Genomic DNA, 20,047 nt, shown 5'->3' on the forward strand with positions numbered 1-20,047 from the left:
ACTTAAAAAAGAAGGTTCAAGGGATAAAACACTATAGTAGCATCTTGTACCAGGAAGAACTAATAGTATGAACAATGCTATTCCTGGCTTATAAAACAATCCATTACATTGATTTACTTTTCTTTTTCCCTTTTAATCTCTAAAATTTTAAAGTGATACTTAGCTGACAGCTCGATAGGTTGAATGCCTTCATTCATCATCAGAACTGTTATGGAAAGAGAACCACAAGCTTGTTGATATTACTATAGGTCTCTCTGCAAAAATCTTATGAGGTCCCTGGACATAAATGATTTGGGACAGAACTGAAGCTATGAAGAATGGAAAGGAATATAGTATTTCCATTTCAGATGAAAAAAGATTAAAAAAACAGGGCAGTGTTGATAAGGATACAGGAAAATAAATTGTTGGAGAGGTAAATTAGCATAATCATTCTAGAGGGCAATTTGATAATATTTATTAAAAATATTTAAAATGTGTAAATCCACTTCTGGGAATATATTCTAATTTTAAAACTTCATTACAATATCTGCCTATCTACTAGCTAGCATCTGCACTCACGTGCACGGTCTCCTGTAAAAGCCAACCCTTCGATATGTTCAACTAGCTTCTATCTCCTCTTATGTACTTAGGACATGGCACCAATAAATTTCTCCCTTTTCCTCCTATGCAATCTCTTTTTTCTATTAGATCATCTCTTTGGAATCTAAGTCATGCCATTATATCTTCCATTAAAAAACAACAACAACCTCTTGGCCTTACCTCCCTGCTAGATAGTACTCCTCTATATAAAACTCTTCCAAAGAACTGTCTTCACGGTCTTCAATTCTTCTCCTCTCATTCTCTTTCATGCCCACTCCACTGAAAATGCTCTTTTCAAGGTTCCCAACAACCTCTTTGTTGCCAAATGTAATGGTCAATCCTTATCTTGATTCATGGACAGCTTCTGCTCCAGCTGACTACCTCTCTTTCCTTGTCTTCCAAGACACACACTCCTGATCTTCTTTTAACTTCAGTGCTGCTCCTTCTCACTTTTCCTTTGCTGGATGCTCTTCCCCTTTCCCTTTAACACTGGAGTACCCAGGACTCAAACCCAAGTCTTCTCTATTTATATTCACTCACCACCTAGGTGGTGATCACCTAGGTGATCTTCACAATTTTTGCAACTTTAAATATCATCTAAAAGTCAATGACTTCCACATTTGTTTCTCTAGATTGGCCTTAACTCCAAACTTCAGACTCACATCGCCAACTCTGTGTTTCATATCCCCACTGGGATGTCCAATCAACATCTTGAACTGAACATGACCAAAATGGAACTTTTCATTCTCCTCGCATGCATCTTAGTTAACGGTAACTTCATACTTCCAGTTGTTCATGCCAAAATTTCTTGACTACATTATTTCTCTTGTACCACATTTTCAACCCATCAAGAAATTTGCTTTACTTTCAAAGTATACCCAAAAATCTAACCACTTCTCACCACTCCTACTATCACCTTGGTCAAAGCCAATATCAAATCATGTTACTCCTCTGGTCAAAACATTCTAAAGTTCCTCTATTTCACTTGGAGTTAAAATCATAGTCCTGATAATTGTCTGCAGGGATGACTTTACATGAAATTGTTCTTGTTATAATGCCCCCTTTTGTTCACTTTGCTCCAGCTACTGATTGCTTGGCTGTTCTTCAGACATGCCAGATATACTGTTGCCTCAGGACCCTAAGACTTGGTATTCTATCAGTCTAGAATATTCTTCCCAGAGATATCCACACAACTAACTCCCTTATTTACTACATGTCTTCACTCAAATGTCACCTTCTCAATGAGGCTTACCTCTATCCCTTTACTTAATTTACTGTAACACGTTCTCCAATTTCTGGTACTTCTAATGTTCCTTCTCCTTCCTTCCTACCTCTCTCTCTCTCTCCCTACTCTCCCTCTCTCCCTTCCTTCTTCTTTCTTTCATTGCACTTATTACCTTCTAACATACTAAGTGATGTCTTTTTCAGTTTTGCTCACTGATGTATCCAGAGTCAGGAACAGTGCCTCTGCTCCCAACATACATTTGTTGAATGAATGAAGCTCACAAAGCTAAATGTACAAAGTTGCTTACTGAAACAAAGTATAGGATAGTAAAAAATTACATGTTTATAAAAAATCACATTTATTAAAAGGTGAATAATAAATTATAGTATGACCATAAAATGTAGTATTTTGCAGCTATTTAAGAAGATGTGGTAAGGATGCCTGGCTAGCTCAGTCAGGGAGTGGGTATGTCCAACTCTTGATTTCAGGGTTGAGTTTGAGCCCTACATTGGGTGTAGAGATTACTTACATAAATAAACTTGAAAAAAAAACCTTAAAAAATAAATATATTTATATATATTAGCATTGAGCAACGGCCATTATATAAGTAAAAAAGTCAATTACGTATTAGCAAGTATATTATACTACTTTTGAAAAAATATATCTATATGTACACATAAAAAATATGAAAGAACACACACTAAACTGCAAATGATGGTTTCCTTTGGATGATGAGATAATCAAGATTTTCACTTTCTATTCTCTAGAGCAATTCTGAAATTCTGCAGTTTGCTAATAGACCATGCTAATGCTTTGTATTCATATAATTTTGTAAAAGCTACTGTCTGCTTCAAATAGCGTCTTTAAACTTCTGGGCCCTATTCTATTCCTTCAAAAGATACTTCCTTATCTGACTCCTCAGTTTGAGTTAGAAGCTTCTGGGCTACCATAGCACTCTGTATGCCTCTCAAGCATAAAAGTGAGTACAACGCATCCTAAGTCTTCATTTACTTGACTGAATCCCCTGCTGGACTCAAGTTCCTCAAGAGAACAATCAGTAAGATTCTTTTTAGTGTGTTGTAAGTCTTATTCCTTATAACTCTCACACCATCAGACACAGAGTAAATGCTCAATAAATGGATGAAAGAATCCACTGCACTCTACACATTTGTTTGGAGATCACTCTAATTTGATAGCTTATTCAGTATTTTCTGCTTGTGTGCAAAGGGGAGGCAAGTCCAACATGTGTGGATCTGCTATGGAATGTGTTCCTCAAGGTGTTGCTTTGGTAAGCCACCTGATCTTGGTGCTGGGATCCTCAAAGTGTTCTTCATTCCACTGCCTCCAGAAGACTTTTGTGAACTTTACTGTACTACTTTGTCACTCTATGTCCCCAACCAAGTTTCTTATAGGATGTAAGGCCATGTACATGGTCCCTGGGTAGTTTGTTTTAGAACTGTTATTTCCTGGTGACATTTTATGAAGTCTCTAGTTATTTCAAGACCAATGCATTCTTCAACTACCTTTTAGTAATCATTCAAACATAAATATACAATCATAATCCTTCATCCTTACAATCCTTGTAATAGTACATGCCAAGTAAATTAAAATAGTAATTTTCAAGCTCTTTTACCAAAAAAAAAAAAAAAACAAAACCCAAAACAAACAAACAAACAAAAAGAAAACAAAAAAAAACCACAACACTTTTGAAAATGGTGATCCCTTTTACAAACAAATCTAGTGCAACTGCATAGCTGGGTGGTTCTGGTCAAGGCGGCAGTAGGTTGCCTTCCTCCCCGCTATCTGAAAGGCCTCCATGGTACTTTCACAGATTTCTTGGGCTGTGCAAAACCCAGTTGGAAAACCACTGGTCTGTTTTCTAGGTCACAATAAACAACAGTGGTTTGTACACTGCTTTACAAATCCAATTTAAGCATAGGATTAAATCGTACCTTAAATGCACGTGGAGCATATATACTGCTTTAAAGAACCCTGATGTAAATTCTTACATGTAGTGAATAATCATAACTGTTCTACTGATTTTTAAAGTTTAGGTTTTCACACACTGAGCTCTCTTAAAATCAGGTATCTAAGGAGGGAATAAAAGCCTTCCCATTTTGGCTAGTCTTATAAGAATAATCACTATTTCTCCCTTCTGTGCACTCTTCAACCAATAGATGTCACTAAAGATACCAATACCCAGAGGCTAAGGGAAGAAAAGATTAGACAAATGGAAATTGAGCATAAGAAACATCCAGTTCTTAAAACTGAGAAGTAGGTTTCCAAAGTAATAACATTTATTACATTGCATGCAACATTTTAACCAAAAATTTAAGAAAGAAATTTCTTTTATTAAGTTGCTCAGGCTGAATGGATCACAGCACTAAGTTTTGAAATACATGTTCTTGAAGCAATTTAAAACTCATTAGAAATAATAGGCTTGGGCTAGTAGAAAATGTGGTAAAATTTAATCCTCATCCAAATGTTACCTGGGCTGTACAAACAGGAAATTGTTTTGTGCTACTGTGGCTAACCTCATTGCTGACCCTGAGCTGTAATGGCGAGAACAGCTGAGAGCTGAAGCAAAATTAAAAACTTACATCAAAGTATATCATGACAGAATGCAGATAAATAAAACAGCATATCAAAAGTATTATTTTTCTGCCAGTCTCACTGAGCAGTGAGGTAGAGGTGTTCTACAAAATATGCAACAAATCAGGTGCATGTGGAAAAGACTCCCCATGACTGCACCGCCCCAATCACTGACTACCCAAACACTGCCCATGAGACGTGAGCAAAGAAAACCAGTGAAGATGGGGACAGAAGGGATCACAGAATGTTCTGGCCTCTTTCCTCCATGGGCTTTCTTGCCTTCTGTTTGCTTACTAAAGAAATAATGCAAAAAAAAAAAAAAAAAAAAAAAAAAAAAAAAGAAAACAAAAAACAAAACAAAAAACAAAAAATAAAGAAATAATGCTGCTCTTCTGTGTCCTCCCAGTCACACTCTCCCTCATCTTCCAACCTCCTGGATGGTGACCACATGATCTCCTTCCAGGAGCATATTACAGTCTCCAGAGGGAAAAGCATACATAATAAAGCATTATAGGGGTGAAGATAGATCAAATCAGCTTGGCTGATGGGGCCTGCATGGGAATCAACGAAGGGCAAAAAACATTTTTCTATTATTCTATGTAAAGCGCAGGTGTCCAAGTCACTACTTACAAAGTTGAAGGACATTTTCCCACTGAGCCTTTGGTTTTCCTTAAGTTTTAGGATAGAAATCACCATACTTTAAAGAATTGTGCTTCCTCATTAATATCCAAGGCACAATCTTCCTGTGGCAATTCCCAAGTGGCAATAAGGACTATGGAGTCCTACAGGACTATTGTTTGAAGTTATACAGACTTTGAATGAAATTCCAATTCAACCACTTGCTAGCTATGCAATTTTTGGCAAGTTTCTTAATCTCTATGGGCTTCAATTTCTTCATCACAGAAGCTAACTGGTCTAAAAGCTTGCCTTATGAAGTAGGTATCCTTTTCTCTGTCTAACCAGAAACTGAAGCAAGAAGGGCTTAAGCAACTTAGCCAAGGCCAAATGAGTACTGAGTGGCAGAAAATAATAACCACCTTGAGGAATAAATAGGCTAATGAATGATAAATGGTCTAGTGTAGGAGCAGGCATGTAATAGCTGATTAAAAAATAAAAGCTACCATTATTATTGGTCCAACCCAAGGTACAGAGCCTTACTTTAGTGTTCTAGTTTTTCCTTAGGGTAAGAAAACGTACTGGCTTTCCTTCTCGAGAATGCCTTGAAGGTTTTTCTCTTTTATGCTTCACCTCCTTTCTCTTCTTCCTACCCTTCCTTTCTCTCCTGTCTGCTGCTCTTCTTCTTCCTCCAATGTAATCCTCACTTAATTAACTTTCTCAACTTTTGCTGCAATGCCTTTGCCCGTGTCAGACAACCTGACAGAGGACTAGGTACCCTTTGGAGATTTGGCATTGTTCTGAGATTCTTTTTGGTGTCTCTTGCTGGATGTACATTCTGTACGTAGGGGCCCAGTAATGCTGGAAGAGAAAGTCACTGCTCTTAACAGTCCTACTGTAATAGTGAATATGCCCCAAAGGAAAAATTACACTTAGTGAAAGAAACTGGATCCAGAAAAAAAAAAGGGGGAAAGATATAGTCATGATTGGTAACAGAAATCTAACATTTCTGTAGCTAAAGCTCTATCAACTACTAAGAAATCCTTATAAGTACACTGTTTCCTAATAAATATTATTTCCTTTTTAAAAGCAAGGAAATAGAAGCAAAATTCTTATTATAGGCCGAAGGAAGTAGAACAGTGTGGTCCAAGCTGGGGCAGAACAAAAAAATTATGTGGTCAGTGAAACCTTGTCTGAAGAAGTGAGTGTAAGAGAATGACTTTGGATTAAGGAGATGCATGTTCACTGAATGTGACACTCCATGTCACACCCTGTGGGAAGCCCTTTTCCTGGAGGAGCTCACTTAATCACCTCTTCTAAGTGGATGCGTAGGTCAGCACATAGTCTAATCCTAATTGTGTGTATGAGAAAACTAGGCATAAAGGAGCATGGTGTCTTGGTAGAGGGTCATGGAGCTAATAAGGGTTGGCACTATGATTGGTACTCAGATCTTCTAATCTCCAAAAACATGCTTTTTCTTTTCTTTTCCTTTCTTTTTTTTCTTTTTTAAAGTAGGCTCCACACCCAGCATGGAGCCCGGTGTTGGGCTTGAATTTATGACCCTGAGATTAAGACCTGAGTTATTATCAAGAACTGGATGCTTAACCAACTGAGCCACACAGGTGTATGCTTTTTCTAAGACACTATTTTGGGAAATGGTGTAGATATGTATCTTTGTATGGTAAGACAACGAAAGGAATTAGATATACATTGGAAGTACAACAAACTGCACTGAGAATATTTGAAAAGGAGTTCATTTTCACCTTTAGGAGGCAAAGCATTTCTATTTTATATGATACTAATGTGTCTCTTTTCAACAGATAAAAAAACTTGTGACAATGTAGTTGTGGTACAGAGTGCAAGTTTACTGCCTTATATAGGTGCTTCCTGTAGTTTTTCTACACTTATAATCTCAAACTCTACAAATCAAATGCACAATTAAGACTAAGCATTTTTTTTTAAAGATTTTATTTATTAGAGAGAGAGAATACAAGCATAAGTAACAGGGAGGGGTAGAAGGAGAGGGAGAAGCAGACTCCCCATTGAGAAGAAAGTCCGACTCGAATCCCAGGACCCTGGGATCATGACCTGAGCCACAGGCAGACACTTAACTGACTGAGCCACCCATGTGCCCCAAGACTGGGCATTTTTTTTTAACAGAGGCCTACAATGCATAGATTATCTTCCTAGAATGGGTTTTGAATTCAAGTGAAAACAATTTAAAACAATTGTTCTTCTGCCTTTTTTTAAAAAAATAGGCTTTTACTTTTAAAAAAGAAATACACTCTCAGTGGTTGTTCCTATAAATATGTGTGTACACACTCATAAACATACTTAAAGAAGCTTTACAAAATTTTGCAAAATCTGGTTCAAGGTACTCAAAAAGAAATATGAGAACTACAGGCAGCTTTTGAGACCAAATATACTCAGAGTTGGCTACTGATTTGGAAAAGCAAGAACCGATAGGCAAAAAAGAAAACAGAGAATAAGAGAAGAGGGCATAGGGAACCATCTCTGAAGGAGAAGACCACTGCACAGAGCCCCCAGCCTTTAGGCAGCACGCAGCCAGAGGGGGCACAAACCAGCAGAGGCTTCTTAACCATCCTACCCCCATTCCCAGGCTACATACAGTTCTCAGAGAGTTGAGAATTTCATTGATGAAGCTGTCAGAATTGTCAAGTATTAGGGTTTATGGTAATTCTAAGGTTCAATTCTAACTGCTAACTGAATTTTTTGACAATAATTGAATAGGACCAACTTTATTACAGAACTCTGACTATAAGGGTGCAGTGTCCAAAATTCACTGTAATAAAATATTTACTGCTCTTTAGCAGGATATTTTTCCAAAATTCAGTGCTGGTGACATACTGGTTTAAGCATTCCTTGATTCATCATAGAAAATCCCCTGATGTAATTTCTGGCAATTTTGAATATGCTATAACTTTTTAATATTCTATCTAGTGTATTCTCTTTGCCTACTGACGCTGCAATTTCATCCAAAAGAAATTCATCAAGTTGGTCAGGCATGATTTGTAGTCAAAGGCACGCTGCTTACTTACTTTTGATGCCAATATGACAGCTACCTGGCTTTTTGCATTCCTATTACCCAGTTCACAAATTCATACAGATACAAAGGTTCAAGAGAACAAAATAACTAACATCTTTCTTTTCTCCAAAGAGATAAAGTTATATTGCTGAGACAAATATGGAAAAAGATACTCACCATAAGTGCAAATCATTTTACTAGCTTCTCTGAAGAGAAGAATTCCATTAGGAGATGATACATCAAAATTCAAACGCTGGGATCTAAGAAATACAACAAAAAACCAGACCCTATATGTAGATAAATAAACCAGATGTAGATTTAAAGTGCCTAACATTTTCATTTATTAGAAGTGGCAGCAGTACAATTATCCCTTTTTTTGGAAAGATTTATTTACTTATTTTTTTGGAGAGAGAGAGAGAGAAAGAGAGATGGCAAACAGAAGAGCATGAGCCGGGGAGAGGGGCAGAGGGAGAGAATCTCCAGCAGACTCCCAGCTGAGCATAGAGCCCAACACGGGAGGATCTCAAGACCCCTGAGATTATGACCTGAGCTGAAACCAAGAGTCAGATGCTTAACCGACTGAGCCATCCAGGCGCCCCTGCAATTATCCCTTTTTAAAAATGCCATTCCATTAAACAAGTGTTGATAAAATATGTATGCTGATTTCTCACTATAAAGACATTAGGGGAATTAAGAAGCGTTAATTTCATTCATTTGCTGATTCAAAGAATTCGCTTTTATCTATCAAAACAAAATCTTGACATCCCATCACAGACTTCTTACTCTCCTCTCTTTCCATGCAAAGTGGTTGATAGATAGTAATTAAAAAAAATGTGTGAACATGTATGTTTATATAAATACCTAGAGGTTTACATTTGCAATATCCTGTAATGCCCCATACATATTTTTAAAACAAATTCTAAATTTAATTCCATCTACACAGATGGAATACCTAGGTACTTTTATTTTTTTTTATTTTTTAAAGATTACTTATTTATTAGAGAGAGAGAAAGAGAGAGAGAGACAGGCAGAGGGAGAAGCAGGCTCCATGCAGGGAGCCTGACGTGGGACTCGATCCCAGGTCTTCGGGACCACACCCTGGGCTGAAGGTGGCACTAAACCTTTGAGCCAAGGGGGCTGCCCCCTAGGTACTTTTAATATTGCTCATATGCATAATGAATCATCTAATACTTCAAGTGTATTTCAAATACATTAAATTCCATTCAGACTATAGTTTCCATCGCACATAGCTCAAATAAAGAGAAAGGAGTCCTAGAAGTTCTCAGTGAGAACAATTCTACTTCCTTGGTTTCTGAAAGGTGGAGAAACAGTATGAACAGAATAAAGGACTGACATGCCATCCTGAAATAATATTTGCTTTTTTAACATCAGTTTGGCTTCAGTTGGCTCTGATATGCCTTGTCTCTGTGCTTTTAAGAAACTATGGTATATATTTTTAAAGGACTAGCAAAAAGCATGAAACCAGGTCCTAACATGAAATCTCAAAAAAAGCAAAGATACTTGCTAAAGTCCTTTTGCCAGGAATGGTGAATTGTTGCTTCTCCACGTTTTTTCAAAATGCTTTAGAATAAGGTGCAATGATAACTTATTGGAAATACTGTGAACTTTTGATTGTTGGTATACAATTATTGAATAAAGAAAAGAAATGCACACACATAATTCACATTAGATTCTGGAGAAATATAGACAAGATAACATATTTTCCTGAAATTACGGATTTTCACTAGGTACTTCTTATACAAGTTATGCTAGATATGAATCACTTACCTATGGCAGGTATCAAATACTTTACAACATAGAATGCAATGATTTTTCATTTAGTATTAAATGTTATATCAGTAATATATAATATCAATAATCTAGTTGAAAACATTGTAATTTCATAGAAAATAAATCTAATATGAAATACACAACCACTCTTAGTATCTAAGATCCATCAGAATTTTTTTTAAAGATTTTATTTATTTATTCATGAGAGAGAGAGAGAGAAAGGCAGAGGCACAGGCAGAGGGAGAGGCAGGCTCCATGCAGGAAGCCCGAGGCCGGATTCAATCCTGGATCTCAAGGATCACGCCCTGGGCTGAAGGCGGTGCTAAACTGCTGAGCCACCTGGGCTGCCCCATCAGAGTGGTTTTTTAAAAAACAAACAGTTTTAAAATGAATCATACTCACATTTCTTTATTTGCCAGGTCTTTTTTCCACCTCTTGTTTAATAGATTTTAAATTATTACTGTGAAAAACCCAGCACGAGAGATAAAATTACAGCTGCAGTCCATACTCCTTCCCTGTCTGGATACCTCCCTTCCAACACGCAATTTAAGAGAAACTGATGAAATAGGACGGCTATGTGACAGGTAATCTGGTACAAAGCCATATTCACAATGACATATTTTAAAGGGGAAAAACCAATTAGCTTTTTGCAGTTTTTCTTTTAGCTACATCTTTGTTAATATTTACATGCAGGGTATCTGAATCTTTGCTAGTATGTGCAAATTAAAAGGTCAACTAGGTATTTTTTTTATTATTAAGTTTTTGACCAGGCAATTTGTAAGAAGTGTTGTAGTTGCAAAAAAATGTGTTATAATAGTTGCTATATGTTTCACTTTGAAAATATTTTTATTAAGTATAAATAACATACAGTGCCATATTAGTTTCAGAACCACCATGAGTTTACACCTTATACCTGTTACAACAGCTAGAGTCAAAGAGACAAGAAATAACAAGTGTTGGTGAGAATGTGGAGAAAAAGGAATCCTTGTGCACTGCTGGTGGGAATGCAAAATGGTGTAGCCACTATGGAAAGCAGTATGGAGGGTGCTCAAAAAATTAAAACTAGAAATAGCATAAGATCCAGTAGTTCTACTACTGGGTATTTACCTCCCCTCTCGCAAATGAAAACACTAATTTGAAAAGATATATGCACCTTTATTTATTGTAGTTGCTATTTAAATGAAAATGTTGAGCACACAAATCATCCACATACTAGCATATTGACAAAGAAGAAGTAGATAACTTAGGAGTCAAATCAGGGACAATCCGTGGGGCTTCTGAGACAAACTAGGTGTCCATGAACTGCTCTGGGACTCAGTTCCCTTCTTCATAAAGGAAGCAGCTCAACTCAGAGACCTCTAAACTTCTTCTCTGCTTTAAAAATCTATGGAATTGCAGTAAGCATGAAATTAAAATTAAATTTAAATTAAAAGAGCTCCCTTCCTCCATCTGTGCCTTTAAATATTTTAAGTAATGGTGGTGGTAGTCTTCCCATTTTTCCTAGTTCCCACAGTTCCTTTATACACCTAAGTATACTATGCTCTTTCTCCCAAGAGGTCTCAATCTTAAGTCTCTAATTCTATTGCTTTTACCAGTTTTCTTAAGATTTTTGGTTTCTGAGTTCTTGCTAAGCCTTGAATGTGCACCTACCAGGCAGGAAAATCTGACTTCCTGAGATGCTGCGAAAGAGCAACTGTTTTTTTCTCCCCCAGTGCACTTCTTACCTGTTTTGCATCAGTTCTGCCATAAGTTTTAAGATGGGGGTGGTGCATGCTGGCTCTCCGTACCACCGCTCGATCGTCCTCTGAAGAATGGGAAGATATGTGGGGTATCTTTTAAAAGCCTGTTAAAGAACTTAAGGGTCAAAAGAAATATTGTTCCTGAAAATTAGTGGCACTTAAAAAGGATAAAAGGGATCCACGTTTGTTCCGTGTTTAGTATACAATGGCAATTTTATAAATTGCTCTCCCTAATCTGTACAGCTGTACATTTTTGGGGGAACTGTAAATGATCTGCTCTTCTCTGTAATATACCCCATATATTATGTTCCTTCATTTTCGGTATACACTATAAATAAAAGACACACCCTTTACGTAGCATATAAGTAACACATTTAAAGAATTGTGCTTAATGCTGTAGGAAAGGAAAAGGAATTTAATGATGATAAAAAAACATGTGAGTTGTTAATTCAAATTACTTAAGAAAAAGTGTTGATTATGAAATTTTGAAAATGTATAAAAGTAAAGAGAAATAGTAATAATGACCCCCATGAATCTACCTTTCAGCTTAGAAATTATCCATACTATTCTTATTTTTTTTAGTTGTTGACTCGCTCTGCTTGGTCCCACTGCAGCTCCAAGGAAGACTGGAGATGTTAGCTCAAAGAAAAGCTTTGGGTGACTTTTAATGTGCTCGGGGTCAGCTAACAGTTAGTGTCACATACACCCAAGGAGAAACTCTCAAACATCCCCATCAATGGTAAGACGTGTATGTCTCTGATAAGTCAATGGCCAAGACATTAGTACCTGGACAACTCTGACTCACCTCCACTGGCCCTTTAACTGATAACTGACCTCTTCCTTGTCAAACGGACATATAAATAGAAAATTAAGGCCAAAAACTGCAGCAGGGAAAAAGAAACCCAAAACTCTTGCTTCATTTCCTTTTTCTTTTCCTATTTCCTATGTCTCTCTCTTTCTGATGTTACCCAGTATACTTGTCTTTTTTGTTTCAGTAAAAGTGCTGAACTGTACCACTGAATGGCATTCCTTCCCCTGTGGCAATGGTATATATAGATCTCTGTGGCGAAAAAGATCACAATTTTTTTCCCTGCTCTTAGAATACATTTCAAATTCCTTAGGATAGCATACAGGGCCCTTTAAGGTCCATCCCTGCGTACCTCCAGACTCATCTCTTGAGTACTCCTGCCCGAACCATGGTTTGGCCATTCTTAATTCTCTACAAACCTACAGATGCCAACTCTCTTCTTCTCCATTCCTCTACATGCTTCTTCTGCTTGACCTGTTTCTGTCTTGCAACACCTCGTTCAAGTTTCACTTCCCCTGGTTTGGTGAAACTCTCTTTTGTCAAAAGGTGTCAATCTCTTCCTCATCTACGTTCAGGGAGCACTCTGACCCTATATCTCTTACAATAAACTATACTAGAGTTGCTTGCTTGTGTTATCTGCCTGCCCCAATAGATAGTTGAGTTTCTAAAGGGCAAAGACTGTGCTTCCACACCATACTCCTGCTTTTGCTATTTGTCCTCAGATATCAATACAGATGCCCATTGGCCCAAGAAGCCTCACTGGCCACCCCCTCCCCCAAGATTTAGTTAGGTTTGTTTCCTGTGTATGGCTGTGGTCCCCTGTGCTAGTGCTTTCATATCTCTTTCTCTTTCCTATTATATTAATCGCTTTTTGAGGGCAGGACCTAGGCACCTGAATAGATGGACCTGGCACCAAGTAGATTTCAGTAAATGTTTGTTGCTGTAAACCTGTCAACCTAAAAATGAGGTATAGCATATTCAATTAGAACTATCTATTTCTTTTTAACTGTGCATTTCACTTTGAAGCTTCAGGAAATAATTCATATTACTTTGAATCAAAATAAGCCTTCTACTCCCTTAAGAGTGGCAAGCTCCCTAAAATAGCAGAAATTAATACTTTTGTCTCCCTAGATATACAATGGTAAGGCTCTGTGTTTGTATATATTGTATTTGTATATATTGAAAGAATTTCCTTAACGAGTATTTACTGAAGGTATTCTATAACTGTCTATTCATTGTTTTAGGCTCTTTGGAGACACTAGTGAACCAAACATTGAAAAATGCCTGCCCTCATGGAATTTATATTCTGATAAGACAGAAAATAAACAAAAGACATATATGTTAGAAAGTACTACAAAGGCAAAGAAGGTGGAGAAGGGAGATAAGGAGTGTGTTATGTATGAAGTTTCAGTTGGATAAAAATGAAATCAATCAACTTAATTATTAATTCTATTTTGGCTATTGTCAGATAACTTACTGTTTTGTTTTTTCTATGTAGTAGAAAATATGCTATTTTTGATAGATCATAGATACTATGTGTTATTTATACTGTGCTAGGGGGAGTGGGGATCCAGAGATAAGTAAGACATGGCTTTTATTCTTAGGGAATTCATCCACAAGTCTGGGTAGCTGACATATAATACGGATGCTCTGAGTACCAAAATTCTGAGACAGTGTCAGAGGAGCACAGGTGAGAAAACATTCCATCAAGAGATCTCCTGAGCACAAACTCAGTGATCATTAGTGGGAAAGCATCTGGAAGCCTCATCAGGAAACTGAAAAACTGAAAAGTCTCAGAATCTGAGAGTATCATAGGCATACGCAAGCCCCTTTGCAAGGCATTCTAAAAGCATTAGGACCATCATATTTTTCAGAGCACACTGCATTCACCATTGGAGAAAGCCGGGGGATATGAGAGGATGCTCCTTTTTCTGTGTGGAATGAGAGTGGTGCCAATTCTAATATGCTTCTGACAGAGGTGACTGCCACAGAGAAAATGAGTGATTACTGGAAAGCAGAGTAGAGGTCTACCAAGCAGGGAGGTTAAAAGGGCTTCAGAGTGAGAGTGCCAGACTCAGATTACAGGGTGAGAATCAGAACCCACTCTGAGTTTAATTTTCCAGAACATGTGTATATGGAAAGAAGGAAGGCAGGGGGAGCCCTTAGGTAGAAGAGGCACAGATCTAATTGCTTTCAACTAAACCATCTTGATGAATTCCTAATGTCTGCATCAGATAAATGGAAGATCAAAAGCGTTAATGATATTGCCTTAATCAGATGCCAAATATAAAAAAATGAATAGTATGAGGTTTCCTTCTTGACAACAACCATGCATCCATCCACCCATGTAGTAGTTAGTATGACTTACTAGTGGGGGACCCCAAGAAAACAGGAAAAATGCAATTTTTTCCCTCTGGGATCTTATAATAGTGAAAGCACAGTAATATCCTAGAAGACAATAAAGGAGTTTTTCTTAAAACTGTTAGGAGATAGGGATGTGAGGATGTGGTTCCAGAACAGAAACAGCCCGCCAGTTCAGAGCTTATTTAACAGGTATTCCATGAAGGCAGATGCTGCTGGAAGTCTTTCCTTTCTCTCCCATCCAGCAAATCCCTATTTACCTTTCAACACCTTTCCCAACTTTCACTTCCCTGGGATGCCTACATTTTTTTGGTACCAAAAGTGCCAATCTCTTCCTCTTACATTGTTCTATGGTCTTTTGCATACATCTTTGTGACAACACATTGACTGTTCGTTAGTATGTCATACTAACTTCGAAAGAGCAATCCACTTTATTCATTCTTATAAAAAGCAGTCCTTTTAGTCATTCCTTGGACTGGCACACAGTACCTAAGAAAATGCTTGCCAAACAGTGAATTTTCAGGTTTGCTTTCCTCCCTATTTCAGTCTGTCCAACATAGTGCCAATTGCTTTCTTCTTGAAATACAATTCTGATTTTCTAGCCAGTGGAAACAACTGCCTTAGACTACCCCTGGGTAAAGGGTCTAAATTCCTTAGCCTGATATACAAGAGTCCCAGGCACCCTGCATTTCCAACCATGAAATAAGTGGTGTCTACAACAAAACATCTTTTCTACTCCCCTTCCAAAACCTGTGCAGAGGCCAAATGACAAGCTCTTACTTCATAGTTTCAATACTCTATTCCTACTTATTTGGTAAGATTCAGGGAAAGAGCTGCACTTTGACAGAGCCCTTCCTGATTCCCCAGCTAAATGCAATCACTCTATTTGATTCTGTTGTTATGGCACTCATCACCTTCTATATTTTATTACAGGCATTTATGTAGGTATCTAACAGACTGTATTTAATTAGAAGCTCATTTTGGGGTAGGATTTGAGTCTAAGTAATCTACATCCCTCATGATACCTAGCACAGTCCTTAGCCAAATTTGCTGAATAAGTGAGCAAATGGGATTCCTTTGTCTCATTCCATATTAGCGAAAGGAACTAACAACAGTGGTGCAGTATTTACTTTGTGCCAGACATGAGATTGGGCCCTTTATAGAAGTCAATTCACTCACTCACACTATACCTATGAGACAGGTATGATTAGCCCTGTTTTGTGGAAGAGAAAACGGATTCTGACACATTAAGCAAGTCACCCAGTCCCCATAGGTTACCTGGCGAAACCAGGACTGGAATCCACAACTGTTTTATTCTGAGGTTTGTGCTCTTCTATATACCTACATATGGTTTTGACTTGTCTTTGTATAATGTGTTTATGCATAATAATAAATAGCACCAATGACCTGACTGAAAACCAGTGGACTCAGAGATCAGATTATGATGATCATATACTTTCTTTTTCTTTTTCTCCAATTGCTGTCTAGATTTTTGACATTTCCATCTAGGTATGATCTGGGAAAAGTCTAAACAAGGTGACTAAATGCCTTGTAGGACTTACTACAAGGTAAAGTGCTTTTATATTGTCGTGTTCTCACTATAGGGGCAAGGAAGTGTATCAATGATTCTTCAATTCTCCAGTGGTGGAACAATTTATCAACATGTTTGCTATGTAGTTTCAGGCAATTTAGTTTTGGAAGGACAGTGATAAGCAATGCAGTTTGTGTAGCGGTTAATGCAGTCAGTGTTTACAGAAATGTTTTTGAATTAAATAGCTAACCACTAAAATATCAAATAATCGCCATAAATAAAATGTATTTTGACTTTAAGATGACATGTGCTCTTATAGGACATTTCTTCTGCATGCTAAGGACTATATAACAAATTAAAGAACACACATTTATGTGGATAAAAGGCAAAAATAAACTTTCCCCAGCAGTAATGAGGGAATCATCACTGACGGTTTGACATATCAATATTTCAGGAAGAATAAATGACTTTCATAACCACTTTTTTATCATATACTTATTCATTTTTTACATTACTAGAATACTTGGAAAAGGATCTATACTTTATCACCTGAAACTGCTTAAAGTATTTCAAAATATTTTAATAAAGCTTTTTGAATTATCAAATAATGTAACTTTTAAACAAATTTTACTATTATTATAAATATTTGCTCTTCATCCCTTGCCCAAAGGAAAACTATAAATCTTGTCTCAACTGAATGAACACCATTTATCATATTCATTTTGTTGTCAATACAATTATGAAAAGCCTTTGGCCTTTTCCCAAGGAAGCTGATTTGCTACTGAAACTCAATTATTATAAGCAAAGCTGGTACCAAGCCATCCTGTTTGGCATCTAACACAGCTTCCTGCATAACTGACACTTTACTCTCCACCACTGACCCTTAATAACATCAACGTCTATGGTCACATGGAGGAGACAATAGTTTCCAGTTCAAAACAAAACATTAAGTCCCAAGGCCTTCCATTTGCTGTTGTCTGCCATCTGCTGGACGAAAGCTTCACTTCAGCTAGGTGCCAAAAAGGAGCTTAGTGAGGAAATGGAAAACAGACTTAATTAAAAACTTAAATTACAATATGTTCTATGAATTTCAGGCAGTATCAATTATGGCAGATATTTATATTCTTTGACACTGAGGGGGAAAGTTCTGGACTTGACTCTTGGTTGGAACTGTGAGGAGGGAAACATGAAACAATAATTGCTGAGCATCCTAGAGTTGCAGCTTGGTTTCAAGATCACCAATTTTAAAGCACCCAAATTAGGCTTTTATGATTTTTCAAATAAATCAAAGTTTCTACTTTGTGAGCTTCTATTTATGTTTAGATAAATAAAAGGTCATATGTAATTTCAGTTTATTCTTCATAGTTAAAAGAATTTTAGAACTTTCCATGCTAAGAACCATAGTCCCTGGAGATGTACTTTGTATGCTGATATGAAGACATGGTTCTTCAATGACATGGAAAATTCCTATCTCTAACCCTTCTATGGACACATTTATCTGATGAAGTAGGTTTTAATAGAACTAAAAAATGTGAGTCAGTATTCAAATTAATGTTAAGAATTTTTTTTAATGTGCAGAGTTCTCCCTAAAACTCCCAAAGAGTTGCCCAGATACCTTGTAGCTGTGTTTTTGGCCTAACTGTGGCATCTGTAGTCAAAGGCTGCCTTTAAGAAGTTTCTTTTGCAGTCTAATTTATGAAGTTTAGATAAGAAGGACTTGAAAGGAGCAACTAAGAAATAGTGCAAGTTAAAACGTAAAATAGCTTTAAGGCTATGGAATTCTTATGTGCTGTAATAGTTTTAGGCATAAAGACATAGAAATGTATTACACTTACATGACCTGTATAAATTGTCACTTCCTGTTAGAATCAAGGAGGATTCATACGATATTAGTAAAACAATATTAGTAGCAACTATTTATGACTTCCAAATATGTTCCAGACATTATACAAAGTGTGTTACCTATTTTAATGGTCACAGTGAGCCATGATACTGGAGGTCTCCTTTTTCAGATGAGAAAACCAAGACTCAGAGAGGTAGACGACTTGCCTTGGTTTACAAGGTAAGTGGAGAGCTGGATTTCAAGCCTGGTCTGACACCAAAGTCCATGCTTATCTCACTCTTACGTAAAGAAGTATTTCTGTGGGGGATGTTTGTTTCTTTGTTTATGTTGGTGTTTGTACTAAGCCTTGGGAAAGGAAAAGTCAGATTTTATACCAAATGAAAAATCCTATTTATTTCCCCTTTTTTCACATCCATTAATATTTTCACGGTGGTTAAAAACTGCAGCATGACGAATTAAGCCTCAAAGAGATAAAGTAACCTTCTCAGCCCTGCTAACTGAGATGGGAGTAGAAGTTCAAATCTCCTCGAAAATGCCAAATGGTAAGATTCATTGATCCTAAGTTAAAGATAGTTAGCCTGATTATCCCTGCGATCCCTACATAAACAATCATTTGGGGATGTGATTTTTAAGTTGTCAATATTTAAAGGCACCAAAAAGTGACCTCTCTGAGCTGGGTCTCCAAATGTTGTGCTCAGTTATCTGCACTGCTGCCACTGTGCTGTAATTTTTAGCTGATTACACATTAGTTCATTTAGCTTTGTTTCCTCTTCCCTACTGTGCCATACTATTAAACGAAAGCGAGGGGCCTGGCATCCCTCTGTGCACAGAGCTGGTATTGTCACAGTGTAATAAGGATACATCCAGTCAAACAGCATGGTGTAGCTGGTCTTTGTGTTCAGTGCAAAGGCAATCCCTCGAAGATCTCTTGCCAGCCCGATCAACATACGCTGTCAGTGGGAAAGAGACACAGTAATTGATTTTCACGTTAGCACAGAGCAGATGGAGTAATAATCAGGCAATAATGACCACATATCTGATTTTGATTCATTAGCTAAAATGTCTCGCTCAGATCCCTTTCTACAGAAAACCGTAGACCCTTTTAAACAAACAGACCATCAAATCTGCTGACCAACTCTATTCTGCTTCTTATAAATTGATCTAAGTCATAATTCCAGCAGTTTAGGAACATTTAGATTCTTAATATACTGTTTCGGAATAATGTCCAATTAGAAAAAAAGGGACTTGGAGATTGATAATTCCAGAGAACAGAGATGCACAAGGTCTAGACATTAATAATAGCAAATTTTAACCACATCGGCTTGCATGAAATCAGTCCCACTACGCAATCTAGAGTGTATCCTGGAAGCACACTGGCATTTAAAGATACCTCGTGACTTAGGACAAAATAAAATTGGCCAGGTGACCTACTGCTACCATGACATACTGAGAAGGGCATTCACATTCCCCAAGCAAAGAAAAGGTGTAAGGAAAGAGATCTACAGTGGTTTTTGGAAGGCTTGAATTTGAATCCCGGCTCTACTGTTTGACTGTCAGACTTAAGGCAAGGCAGCAACTTATCAGTCTCAGTTTTCTCATCTATAAAAGGGGCTAATATTGCCTCTTTCACAGAGGCATTGTGAGGAATAAATTTCGTAAATTTATGTAAAAATGCCTAACAAGTCCCTGACATGTACTAAGTGTTTCATAAATATTTAGTTTTAGAGACACAGAAAAAAAATACTTGACTCTTAAACAAAAGAGATCTTATACTCTGGACTCTTAATTAAGCTGTCCTTAGGATGATGCTTGGGAAGAGAAAAAGGAAAACCAGGAACAGATGCTAGAATGTCAGAACAAAGAGTACAAATAAACATAATTGCAAAACAAGGATAATTGAGATATGCAACTGTGACT

The 20,047-nt window shown here is 37.2% G+C and overlaps 1 protein-coding gene across 6 annotated transcripts in view; it reads right to left on the bottom strand.

Annotated features, from left to right (window-relative positions):
* Positions 1-20,047, bottom strand: part of RANBP17 (RAN binding protein 17) — a 301,098-nt gene that overhangs the window by 46,491 nt on the left and 234,560 nt on the right. For all 6 annotated transcript variants that reach the window (XR_005358198.1, XR_005358199.1, XM_038534775.1 and 3 more), the window contains 3 exons: positions 18,992-19,080; positions 11,573-11,680; positions 8,235-8,317 (listed from right to left, as the gene is read on the bottom strand). Coding sequence is in view for 4 of the 6 variants with exons in the window: in XM_038534775.1 (XP_038390703.1) it covers positions 8,235-8,317; positions 11,573-11,680; positions 18,992-19,080 (280 nt within the window). In the remaining 2 variants the exon portion in view is untranslated. The remainder of the gene's footprint in view (positions 1-8,234; positions 8,318-11,572; positions 11,681-18,991; positions 19,081-20,047) is intronic.

This window comes from Canis lupus, chromosome 4 (genome assembly GCF_011100685.1).
Source record: "Canis lupus familiaris isolate Mischka breed German Shepherd chromosome 4, alternate assembly UU_Cfam_GSD_1.0, whole genome shotgun sequence".
Lineage (NCBI taxonomy): Eukaryota > Metazoa > Chordata > Mammalia > Carnivora > Canidae > Canis > Canis lupus.